Here is a 12,870-nt window from a genome sequence, read left to right as displayed (position 1 = left end):
AGACGCAGCCGGCAAAGTAACCACTTGGGGGCCAAAGCGGACTGTGCGTCAGAGCCTTGGCTGGGGAGGGGAAACGGGATTATTTTGGGGGAAGAAAAAAAATAAGAGTAAGACTCGAGAAGCATGCAAGTCAATTTGCGCCAATGGCCCCCAAAGCCGGCATGCCTGCGCTGGGCTGAGGGCAGAGCTTCCACGGGCTGGCTCGCGAGCGATGGGACTGAGACCTGGAGGCACCCGGCTCTCCGAGGCCTTCTGAGCTGGGGCTGGGGGCGTTATTATTGCTGGCCTCGCAGCCTTGGCAGGGATGGTCGCTGCAGACTGGGAGTGAGCTACGGGCAAAGCCAAGCGAAGTGAGCGGGCGCTTTGGCAGCCCGTCCGTCAAGGGGTGGCGAGGCAAAGGGGAAGCAGCTGCCAGCGCGCGTCCGGACCCCGCGCCACTGTGAGAGCCGCCCTGCAGGTTTCACTGAAGACGTGAAAGGCGTCCGGGCATGTGAGGAGCAAACGAGCAAGAGCGCAGGGCACAGCAGAGCCGGGGAGAGAGGAAGGAGGGCAGGACTGGAGGAGGTGTGTCTGGAAGGAGAAGGGAAGGAGCCGTGTCGCCAAGGAAGAAGAAGGCAAGAGGGAAAGGCCGGAGGAGGGGTGTGTGGAGGAAAGGACCGGAGCTTCAGCTTTCTCTGTCCTCAGAGTGATTCTCCCCCAGCGGCTCCCCATGCACAGATAGCAAAGCACCCGCGGAGCGGAGAGGCTGAAGTTTGAGGAGGGCAGCGGCTGTGTTGCCGGGCGCAGGAAGGGGTGTCCCCCGGATCGGAGGATGGCGACCGAAGGGGGAGCCGGTCTGGCCAAGTCCGCCGTGGAGAAGCTGTCCGATGCCATGGGCGAGAAGACCAAGCAGCTGGGCACGGCCATGCAGGACGTGCACCGGCAGCGGCGGCTGATCCTGGTCATCGTGTGCGTGGCCCTCTTCCTGGATAACATGCTCTACATGGTGATCGTGCCCATCATGCCGAGCTACCTCGCCATGTGGGAGGCCAAGATCCCCGCCCGGGAGAGCAACGCCAGCGGGGCCAACGCCAGGGGGGCCAACGCCAGCTGGGCCAAGTCCGTGCTGGGGCCCGGGTATCCCCCGGAAAACGAGGACATCAAGATCGGGGTGCTCTTCGCTTCCAAGGCCATCCTGCAGCTGCTGGTGAACCCGCTGAGCGGCACCTTCATCGACCGCGTGGGCTACGACATCCCGTTGCTGATCGGCCTCACGGTCATGTTCCTCTCCACCATCATCTTCGCCCTGGCCGAGAACTACGCCACCCTCTTCGCCGCCCGCAGCCTGCAGGGGCTGGGCTCGGCCTTCGCCGACACCTCCGGCATCGCCATGATCGCCGATAAGTACACCGAGGAGTCGGAGCGCAGCCGGGCCCTGGGCATAGCCCTGGCCTTCATCTCCTTCGGCAGTCTGGTGGCGCCCCCTTTCGGCGGCATCCTCTACCAGTTCGCCGGCAGGCGGGTACCCTTCCTGGTGCTGGCCAGCGTCTGCCTGCTGGACGGCCTGCTGCTGCTCACCGTCATCAAGCCCTTCGGCAGCCGGACTCGGGAGAACATGCTCGTGGGCACCCCCATCCACAGGCTCATGATCGACCCCTACATCGCCGTGGTGGCCGGCGCCCTCACAACGTGCAACATCCCCCTGGCCTTCCTGGAGCCCACCATCGCCACGTGGATGAAAAAGAATATGGGCGCCTCGGAGTGGGAGATGGGCGTCACGTGGCTCCCCGCCTTCTTCCCCCACGTGCTGGGCGTCTACATCACCGTCAAACTGGCCGCCAAGTACCCGCACCTGCAGTGGTTCTATGGGGCCCTGGGCATGGTCATCATCGGGGCCAGCTCGTGCACGGTGCCCGCCTGCCGGAACTTCGGGCAGCTCATCGTCCCGCTGTGCGGCATTTGCTTCGGGATCGCCCTGGTGGACACGGCCCTGCTGCCCACGCTTGCCTTCCTCGTGGACTTGCGCCACGTGTCCGTCTACGGCAGCGTCTATGCCATAGCGGATATCTCCTACTCCGTGGCGTATGCCCTTGGGCCCATAGTCGCCAGCCAGATCGTGCACTCGCTAGGCTTTGTGCAGCTGAACCTGGGCATGGGGCTTGCCAACGTGCTTTACGCCCCGGTCCTCCTGTTCCTCAAAAACGTCTGTCAAATGAAAGCCTCTCACTCCGAGAGGAACATCCTGCTGGAGGAAGGACCCAAAGGGCTCTATGACACCATCAAAATGCAGGAGCGCAAAGGCAAGGGGAAAAACCCCCATCCAGCAGGGGGGATGGAAGGAAATAGCGTGGACTCTTACCACAGAGACCTGACAGGGCCCTCGGAAGAGGACTCTTCAGACTATGAATACAGTTAGGCTACACGGAGCTGGCAGAACAAAGGTTAAAATGGGTGGGGAGGTTGTGAAAACATTATTGCCATCTGTTTATGTACCAATGTGCACTATATACAATTTAACCTTTGTCATGCTGTAATGGCTTTCGTCTTCTTCTCGACTTGTTGTAAGTTGGTATTTCCTTAGACACTGGCAGGGGAAAATCACAAAGAAGACTAATTGAATGATATATTTACATAAATCTGTGGTGGTCCTTCCAAAAACTTTTAGCTGGGGTCTCTTGTGCAAAAGTTTTCTCGGGTTGAAACTCTGTGTGGCATACTGTATATCTCTGTGTTAGGGAAGTCTGTAATAAAATTCAGATTGCGTATTCAGGGACTTAAATTTACTAAATCTTGTATATATGTACTGACACTTTCACTTGGTTTCATATTTAACAACAGCAACAAAAATCACATCGTATTATTTCTTCTTTGGGAATCAGCTGAAGCGCTGTAATATTTTTTCTGTTGTGCTGCTACCTGGTAAATGCAATATACTGTATCATGTGTAAGTCCAAATCTACAAGGATAATATGATCTGAATAAATGAAGTTTGAGGGGTCCATGGTCTTTGTTTCATTGTTTTTGAGAGCAAGGATATTACTCTAACAAATGTCAAGAAATTCCCTATAACATCAACCTCGTTTATTTCTTAAGACCGATTCAATAAAGATAAAACCCTGGGGTGGAATCTCTGTCAATCTTTGAATTCTATGTAAAAATATTCCGACAGAAACTGTGTACTGAATTGCAAACACGGCATCAAACATCGCTGCGTACAGTGTCTTGGTATTAAGGTATTGGGTTTTTTTGTTTTGTTTTTTTAAACACAGCACTTTTCCAATAAAGACTTTAAATACTCAGATGCTTCCGAATTTTGCATTTTCCGCAGGTAGATTTACGGTAAGGAAAATGTAGTACTTTGCCCAGAATGTAGTCCCGTCTATATCACATAATTATAATCTATGGGGATAAAATACACAATAATACCTAGCTCTTATACAATGCTTTCTATAGATCTCAAAGCGCTTCACAAAGGATGTCAGTATCACGGGCTGAAAAGAGCGAAAGTGATTTATTCAAAGGTATCCGAATGATAGAACCTTTGGTCCAAACGCAAATATGAAACCGAAGCTTACATTTTTTCCCCTGTAAATTTCCCCCTGGCTTATAGGTCGCTATAATACATCGTTTATTTAAATGTCCATCCATCTATTAGACAAAACAAACGGCTTCTTTTCTAAAAAATAAAGAATCCACTATTAGAGTGTATATTAACTGATGTCGTTCCTTCTAGCTTCCTAGAAAAATGAAGAAGAAACATAGCAAACCATTCATCAATTTCACTTGGTCATCAAGGTCTCTGATTGACATAGGGCGTTATGATAGCAGCTTTCGGAGCTTCAGAGTCCCTGCTCGGAGGAACAAATAATAATGAAAACGCTGCTTTGTAGTGGCATTTCGGTTTCGGTAACAAAGAATAAATAATGACCGTAGGACCAAGTTGAGTCCCACATTTATAAAATAAAGCTCGATTTTGGCAATTGCCAAAAAGAAGAAGATTTAAGGATGTAATAAATCTTTTCGCTCAGAGTCAGATAACTGAGATTTCTCTGGCATCCTTCCATAGTGCTATTGGTAATAGGATAAATCTGTTACGACTTTTAGTTAATGTTACTGAAAACTTACCTTCTTTACAGTGTGCCTAGATTCAAATGATCATTTGCGTGTGTGTGTGCGGGTAAGGAGGTTCAGCCAGTTTAGCAATATTTACAAACCCAGGGACTGCACACTAATCAAACACCCACATTCTGATTTCATTTTAAACCAGCCGAAAAAGAGAGTGCTTACCTTTTTCAGGACAGATAATTCGTAAAAAAAAAAAAAAAAAAAAAAAAAGAGCCCGCTGACTTGTCCAGCTATGACTCAAGGGGATCAAATAATTTCTCTACAGAACTCTAATTCTTATTATTCAAAACCCTTTGGTTAACCATCTTCGTCAATAGACTAGTACTACTTTAAACACTGGGTGCAGAGGGTATTTAATAAGCTCTTTCGAAATGCACTGCCAATTGCTCCTTAGAATGAAACCCGCACCCCCGGGGCTAGCGGGCTAGAAATTTAGAAATAAGATGTGACTCCATTCTAACGAACGCGGGGAATAAAGACCTGACTTGGTCAAAGGAGAACCTTAGGGTGACCAGATGTCCCGATTTTATAGGGACAGTCCCGATTTGGGGGTCTTTTTCTTATATAGGCTCCTATTAACCCCCACCCCCGTCCCGATTTTTCACATTCGCTGCTATTGTTTAAGGGGTGGGGGGCGGAAGAACTTGCATTACAACTGAATTAAAAGCAGAAAAAATGGGGAACTGAATTTTTCCTTGGAGTCAGAGCTGTTTATTTCCCTCCCACTCCCCTACCCCCAGTAACACCGTTAATCATATAATGAACGCCGAAGAAAAGAACTTTAATTAAAGCTTGGAAGCGTTGCCCAGGAGAGGCGCTATCCTTCAACCTGCTCCTTTAAGGGCTGGAGAGTATTAAGGATTCCCAATGGGGCCGGGGAAGCAGATCAGGAATCAGGAGGGGTCAGTGCACATGTATATTGCGTACCCAGTTGCGTGCCTGCCCTTTTCCCTTCCCAGACAGCCGCACGTGGCAGGTTAATCTGCGATCCAAGCAACGAATGGCCTAAAGAAAATGTGGCTTTATCAAAGTCAGCGCAGAAGGGGGACCCTGCCTCCCCTTCACCAGCTTTCCACTCGGAAAGAGGCACCTTCCGTTTGAAATACACGCCATGGGGCGAGGCCCAGTAACTTCTGACAACAACCCCCTCCCGGGAACTAGTCGCTGAGAGAGGCTAGTGCCATGTTGCTTTTAAATGCACAGTCTGCTGCTGGGCTAGGGACAGCAAACAATGCAAAACCCCTGCCGCTGGCCCCGGAGAGGAGGATGCTCTCCTCGTGTCCAGCCTGTAGGAAAGCTGAACTCTAGCTGGAGGATGTTTTGAGGTTGGGCTGGGTTGCTTTAGGGGAGGCCACTCAGACTGCACGAATAGGAAGGGAGGGAGGGAGGAGTTAGACAGGCAGACCTGGGGAGGCTGAACGAAGAGGTTTTCCCAACGCCAGTGTATGTGTCCAGAAGGAAAGGGAGACATGAAAGTACCTTGGACAGAGCAAAAGCAGGCTCCAAAGCCTCCACCTTGCCCAGAGCGCTTCTGAGCCCGCAAGAAGCGTTTTGAAGCCTGAAATATCCACCCCCCACGTTTCCCTCTGCTCCTGACATTTGTGTTTGAGACTTTGACTTCAATCAACTCGCTGGAACAGGTAAGGGGTGTTCAGCCGCTCGCTGGCACTGATGCACTCAAGAGCTGTTCGCACTCACGTCAGGGGTGCATGTCAGAGGCTCTTTAGCTTCTGCCTTTTCCTACCTTTGCACCAGACAGATGTGCCTTTCTCACACCAGTGTGTGTGCGCGCGCGTTGTAATCATTTTGCAGCAGACACTGTTCCGTAGAATGACACCCCGCGAACAAACCCAATCCCTAGTCTCTGCAGAATGGCCGGGGAATCGGCTAAAGACATTTGAACCAGCTCCTTCATTTAGCCGGGAGGCGACTAAAACCAGAAGAGGGGGAGGAGTGGGAATATTTACATCCGTTTTTACACGTTGTAGACGCCTCCAGTTTATAATCAATTTAACACCCCGAGCGCAGAGCAACGGTAAGGGGAAGATTTGACTTTTATTGCTGTTAATTTGCTCTGCTGCTAACCATTTATTATGTTGGTGTAGTTGGCAAATTCCATTAATCCCTGTCTATTCCAGCGCGTTAAACCATCTCCTCAAAGGGGCTGGCTGCAGATAGCATCTTTGCTGTCCCTTTAAATATTTATACAGGCTGCCTCCTCCCATCAGAGCTCAAGAGCTTGGAAGATCGGGAAGATTGTCAAGGTGTCCGAACCAGGGCTGGGTCTAGAACTCAGTGCTCCGCCCTTTCTGAGCACTTCCTTGGGGACACCAGTGTCTCTGTGAATGGGTTTGTAACAGACGAATCCGCCTCCAGGTGGTGCCAGCCCCAGAGGTGGCTGCACTAACACCACCGCGGCGAAGAGGAAAGGCTGGGACCAGGGGCGGGTTCTGGACTCAAGTGGAAGATCCAATCTCGATAGCAAACTCTTTCCCCAGGACTCGGGGCAGGTGGGAGTTTGCCAGGCTTTCCGCGCGCAGCAGACACAGTCAGTGACAGCAGCTTAGTCCAGTTACTTTCAGCACAGCTGGAGCGCAATAACTTTTTATTCACTGCAGAAACTCCACTAGGGTGTTCCGCGCCTGCCCCCGCCAGCGCAAAGCCTAAGGTTTATCTACTGCTTTCCGCGGTTACCCATTGCTATAGCCTCCCTCGGGATCGCCTAGAAAGAAACCGGGGAAGGAGGGTGAGAACCGAGAAGGGATGGACGCAGAAGCCCAATGGATAGAAAGGGGATTAGCCAGGGGCAGGGCCAGAGAGGCTCCAGCGGAGATGGGAAGGGGCAGAGGAAGAAGGAAGCAGGATAATGCCGGCTGCGGGCAAAGCGAAAGCTAAAGGTAACCGCTGGCTTGGGAGAGCAGCGAGAGATCCGGGCTCCAGGGGCTGAGCGCCGCACAGAGAGAGCGGGCTGATCAGCTGGAGCGGCCCTCCGCCCTGTAACCCGGACCGGTCACCCTCTCCCCCTTCCAGTGCCCCCTGCGGGAGCCCGCATCCCTCACCCGCACCGCCCCCTGCCCTGGAGCCCAGCCCAGCACGCAGCCCTCTGCAGCAGCCCGAGGCACGGAGCTCTCCGCCCTGTGCTGTCCAAGGGACTGAGGCCTTGGTGCGGAGACCTTCCAATGCCTCCTCTGCGCGCCTACCCCCTGGCCAATATTCCGTCTCTCGCTTGCTCTCGGGCAGCGGCAAATTTGCTGTTTGCCCCGCTGCCCTCCCCAGCCCAGCGGTGGCTGCACCCCAGTAGCGCTGGGCAGCTTGTCGGGATCTCACCCAACACTACCAGAGAGGAAGGTTAGATGCTGGGTTCACACTAGTAGCTCTCATTCAGTCGGGGGTACGTATTCCACCCATGGGCTATAGCCCTCGAAGTCTTCTTTCCCCTCCGCAGCTGACTTCGCGGATCCTGGAGTTGTTCATCTGGCATACCCTGGGCCTGGCTGCGCAACCCTTGAGAGGCCTGGTTAGCACGCAAGAAAACAGGGCCTAGGAGTGCTGAGGGTCTCTCACAAAGTGCTGAAAGCCCTCAATCCCCATTGAGGTAATTGGGAGTTGAAGTGGATCAGGACCTTGTAGGAGGCACTTGGCATATTGAGGGATCAGGCCCATTGCTCATTGAGACACACTGTAAAAAACCTACTGGGTCAACTTGATCTATCTCATAGCGAATCCAGGATTGTTGCCTGCCTTGTGTACTATTTCTTGCAATGTAGCTATAAATGTCTCAAGGGATGAAAGCTTAATGACTTCACTCTTCAATTTCTCCTAACATGGTGCCTAAATGTTCCCCTTTATAATTTCATCCCAGTACTTATATACCCTTCCACCACATGAAATAGTTAAAGAAGTCTAATATGAAAAAGAAGAGCAAAAGATTTAATTGTGATTTCGTACTAGTCATCATATATCAAGCAATGGCCATATGACTGGCTGAGACTTAAATTAGGCATTAAATAGCCCTGACTTTAGCCTTTCCAAACATTTAACAAGCCATAGTAATGCATAGCTCAAAGTGCATACTCTTGATAACAAAGAGACTAAGCATGATTGGTTGTGAGCTGCTTGTGTAAAACTACCACTACAGTATAAATGGCAAGAAGTAATTTTAACTGATAGCTAAATCTTATCTATTGACTCCAATAATGAGTTGGAAACAAACCCAAATAAGTGGATTAGATGGGTCAGTCTTTCTCTGTTATCTGCTAAAGAAGATGTCAGTCCTCTCTGTTGTGGATTTTTGCTGCTGCTTTGAAGTACGATGAACGAACACTACATGATTCCTGCAAATGTCAGCATCCTGCTGAAAAACATGGAGTTAACTGAAGGAACAGTGTGAGGGTACTTCAGCCACCCATAATCAAAGACATGAAAATTAATTTTTGGTCCAATAACTTTGACAATGTTCCTTTCAATCAGAGTGAGTAACTATAAAGTCATCTTGCTTTTCTCTGGGATTTTCCATCATTAGGGGCAACATTTGTCTTCCTTGTACAACATGTAAGTGAAGTCAGGATTTGTGAGAGATGCTAGATTGACAGCATTTGCGACTGAAAGTGAGACTCTATCCAGAGAAGAGACAAAACAAAAGCAACTACAGTGTCAGCTTTCCCATATTACTCCAAGTCCTTGTACATGATACATATTGTTTCTTTATATTGTTCTTCATGTCCACTGAAGGAAGGACAAGAAGTAGTGGGCTTAATCTGCAGCAAGAGAGTTTTAATTTAAATATTAGAAATAACTTTCTAACTCTAAGGGTAGTTAAGCACTGGAACAGGCTTCCAAGGGAGGTTGTGGAATTCCCATCACAGGAGGTTTTTAAGAACAGGTTGGACAAACAACTGTCAGGGATGATCTACATTGACTTAGTCCTGCCTCAGTGTAGGGGACTGGACTTGATGACCTGAGGTCCCTTCGAGCCATACATTTCTATGATTCTATGATTTTATTAACCCCAGGGGCTTTGCCTTTGCTAGATTTTTCCACAGACAAAGAACATACATGTACTTTGAGATTGCATGACATTTATTTCAACTTAAAGGAAACAATAAGGAAAGTCTGTCTGCAAGAGCACCACATGTGTACGTCCTCAGCACAGGCTGCGGCAGTTTCAAAGACAAACTGGCTGCTCTGTCTTTGAACGTAGGTTTTTACGAATTTAAAGGCAGTACACAGAGAACTAAGGCATCACAGTTTCACACGCCACAGACTTCAGTGAGCATTACAGAAAGTTTAAATTCTTTTGTTTTTTGAGTTTATGTTGTTCGCTTAATGGTTCGCAAATACTAGGGAGCTGAGTGGTACTGTGGGTTAATGCAGCCTTTCACATCATAATATCTATGATAAAGCACATCACAGATCAAAAAGTTTGATATGCTTCATTCCAGTGCCCTGTGGACATCCACCAGTGTTTTAAAACCTATCTCACAATACGGCACAGGAGTCAGTCTGTTCAGCAAAGGCTCTCAACTGGAATCACAGAAAGGGATGCAAATGACACTTTTTTGGCAGAGCTGTGCAGAGGCCAAAAGATGGAATAGCAAAGATGACATAGAACCATAGGGACCTCAACAGGTCATCAGGTCCAGCCCCTTGTGCTGAAACAGGACCAAGTAAACCTAGACCATCCCTGACAGGGGTTTGTCTAACATGCTCTTAAAAACCTCCAGTGATGGGGATTCCACAACCTCCCTTGAAAGCCCATTCGAGAGCTTAACTACCCTTAGAGCTGGAAAGTTTTTCCTACCATCTAAACTAAATTTCCCTTGCATAGAACTATGTGAGGGAAATAACCCCAGCGCCTTCCACAGCACGCCCAGTTATTCACCCCTCACTTTCATACACAAAAATTCTCCTACCAATTCTTTTAAAACCCCATTGTAGCAATAATGCCACTACCTTGCATTTGTGTAGTCACAAGTATTTTATAAACATAGAGAACCTTCAATCTACTTGATCAACATCTATTTATTTTACTTGTGGGGTGGCATCAGTGTTTAGGCAGCTTTGCAAATGCTGGCTGGCAGAAGTCTAGGTGTCCAAGGGATTTAGGTGCCTACAAGGTTTGGCAGCTGCTGAGCAGCAGCTTTGAAAATGTCAGTGACACCTGAATTGAGAGGAAGCATCTGGGCCTGTCTGCACACAAAAGTTGGACTACCTTAACTATACCACTATAGCTAAAGCAGCCCAATCCGCTAATGTGGATGCAGCTATACCAATATATCTGCTTATATTAGCATAGTTTATTCCTGAATGGGAAGGAGAACAAGCTATACTGTTATAAGGCTGTGTCACAGGCAAAAGAAAGGATGGTCCAATGGTTAGGGCACTCACCCGGGGCTCAGGAGGTTCAATTTCCCGCTCTGCCACAGACTTCCTCTGTAACCTTAGGCAAGTCACTTGACACTTCCTTACCTCACAGGTGTGTTGTGAGGAAAAACACATTAAAAGAGTGTGAGGTGCTCTGATACTGTGGTAACAGGGGCCCTGGAAGTACCTTGGATAGAATATACTAGCATAACTGCATCCTCAGTAGGGGTTGTACTGGTTTAACTATGTCAGCAAAAAGTCACACCCCTGACTGACATAGTTACATTAGTACAAAAGCTGTCTGCAGACCAGGCCTAACTCTGAAATGGGGTGACATACTCTGAAGCAAATTAGACTGACAAAATAAAGCACATCAAACCTGGCAAAAGAGAACCCGTTACGTGCATGGGATATTTCTATAAAAATGAATTTATAGAGAAATGCAACAAATTGAATGACAAAGTAATATCCAAAGGATTCGATTCAGTTTGTAGTTCTGTTTCTCTTCAGTTTTGCATTCTTAAGCTTCAGTGTATGTTTGCACAGGGAACACTATATATTGTGCACATTTTGGTAATAACTGTCACCTACTTGGCTTTAAATCTTTTCCATTTCCAGAACCGAGGTGTGCTGCTCTGTAAGTGCCCCCAAGTGGCTTCAATTTCTGGCCTCAGTAAAAGATATCAAAAGAAATGCAAGGATGCCTGTGCTAGAGAAACCCACACAGAAGGAGAAAGATGCATGCAGCAAAGATGAGACAGTAAGTGACTGTTTTTGGACAAAAATAAAACAGAGTTGGATTAAAGAAAGATGATTTTTAATTATTATCAATAAGAGCAGTGTTATCAATGAAACTCAGTGGTAAATACAAACACTATTCCTGACCTCGTTTCTTGATTTTTGGAAAACAATGATCACTTGCAACAGTCTAGTATCAAGACCTTAAACTAGTCTTAGCACTTTTCGTATTCAAAGTACAAACAATTCATCCTCACCAGGCCCCTGTGAGCATTACTAGGTAGTTATGTATTATTATCCACATTCTACAGATGGAGAAACAGAGACCAACAAAAAAAAATAGAGCAGATTCTTTACAACAAAGTCTGAAATGGCCAATATTAATTTCTTACTAGTACAGGCCACCTATCAGTTTCACATACAACTCATCTGTGAGACAGATGAAATATGAAAAATATTAAAGAGTTAATGCACTGATTTAGGGAGCTTAGGCCAGAAATTCAGATGAGTATGCCCAAAATTAGTTACCTAAATCCATCAAGTGTGAAACTTTTGGCCTTAGTAAAGACGTGGAACTAACAGCAATGTTACTTGGACAAAACACGATGGAACCAGAGTATCTGACATCACCAGGACATAAACATTTCCATGCCCATTACCACTGAACTGCTCAAATAAATTCCAAAGGAGGTTGTATGCCTGTATTGTGCATCAAATGGACAAAAATCACAATGAGACCGCTTAATTACTTTTTCACTTATGATGTATATAGATGCATTACAGGCTGAACTGGCCCTTCATCTTCATCAATTAATTCATCCCATCACATGTTTCATGGGTAGCTAAGTATTATCTCCATTTTAGAGATAGGGATATGGAGACAAAGTGGTAACAGTGGTAGAGCTGGGATTTGAACTCAGAGTTCCATGTTCTTGGCTCAGAGCACAGCTCTCTCTCACTCACATACTTTCTCTGATAAAGGAACAAACCTGTTAAAAATGAATTTCTAGTACATCAAATAGGAAAAAGCAATCTGAAGACTGCCTGTTTATGAAACAGATGAAAACCAAAACAAAAGAATGAATAGCTATTATAAGAACTGATCCACACAAACATCCCATTGTATGAGAAATACTAATGGGTGGGTATGGATGGCTTCACTAGGTGAAAATCAATTTCAGGACTCTGAGGCCATCGTACACCTCTCTGGGAACTACACTTGTGCTTTCTGATAGACTCAAAATCCTTCATATTTTTCCATCCTTCCATGGATCTCCACTTTGTTTGCCCCCTCCACCATACTTCTCTGCTCTTTTTATTTTTAATGAAAGCTCATATTTGTTTGGCTTAATTCCAACTTATAAAACAAAGTGATAATGTCCAAAAGTAATGCATGAGAACACTAAGGAATGCTGTTTGAGAACCACCATTGGTTCATTATTGCATAGACAACTAACTATGCTCTTCATCAGAGATCTTACACACCCAAGTTATCTTGGGTCAACATCATCACTGATCCAACTCCACTAAAGTGATGCAGTTACACCCACAATGTTCAAAACCACAACTGCTACGAGATACCGCTAATGTAAAATATACAAGGATCCCATTGGAATTCATTGATACTGCACATGGCATGCAGATTTATTAGAAAGATGAGCCAGA

General features: G+C 47.2%; 2 protein-coding genes across 2 annotated transcripts in view; both read left to right on the top strand.

Moving 5' to 3' along the window:
• Positions 1–811: 811 nt before the first annotated feature.
• Positions 812–2,395, top strand: SLC18A3 (solute carrier family 18 member A3). The gene has a single exon (XM_065408630.1). The coding sequence runs from the start codon at positions 812–814 to the stop codon at positions 2,393–2,395; it is 1,584 nt and encodes a 527-aa protein (XP_065264702.1).
• An 8,772-nt stretch (positions 2,396–11,167) lies between these two features.
• The window catches only part of CHAT (choline O-acetyltransferase), a 44,339-nt gene continuing 42,636 nt past the window's right edge, over positions 11,168–12,870 (top strand). The window contains exon 1 of the mRNA XM_065408293.1: positions 11,168–11,227. Within this exon, the coding sequence (XP_065264365.1) occupies positions 11,168–11,227 (60 nt within the window). The remainder of the gene's footprint in view (positions 11,228–12,870) is intronic.

Source organism: Emys orbicularis, chromosome 7 (genome assembly GCF_028017835.1).
Source record: "Emys orbicularis isolate rEmyOrb1 chromosome 7, rEmyOrb1.hap1, whole genome shotgun sequence".
In the NCBI taxonomy this organism is placed as follows: Eukaryota; Metazoa; Chordata; order Testudines; family Emydidae; genus Emys; species Emys orbicularis.
This window is presented reverse-complemented; position numbering and strand designations above follow the sequence as displayed.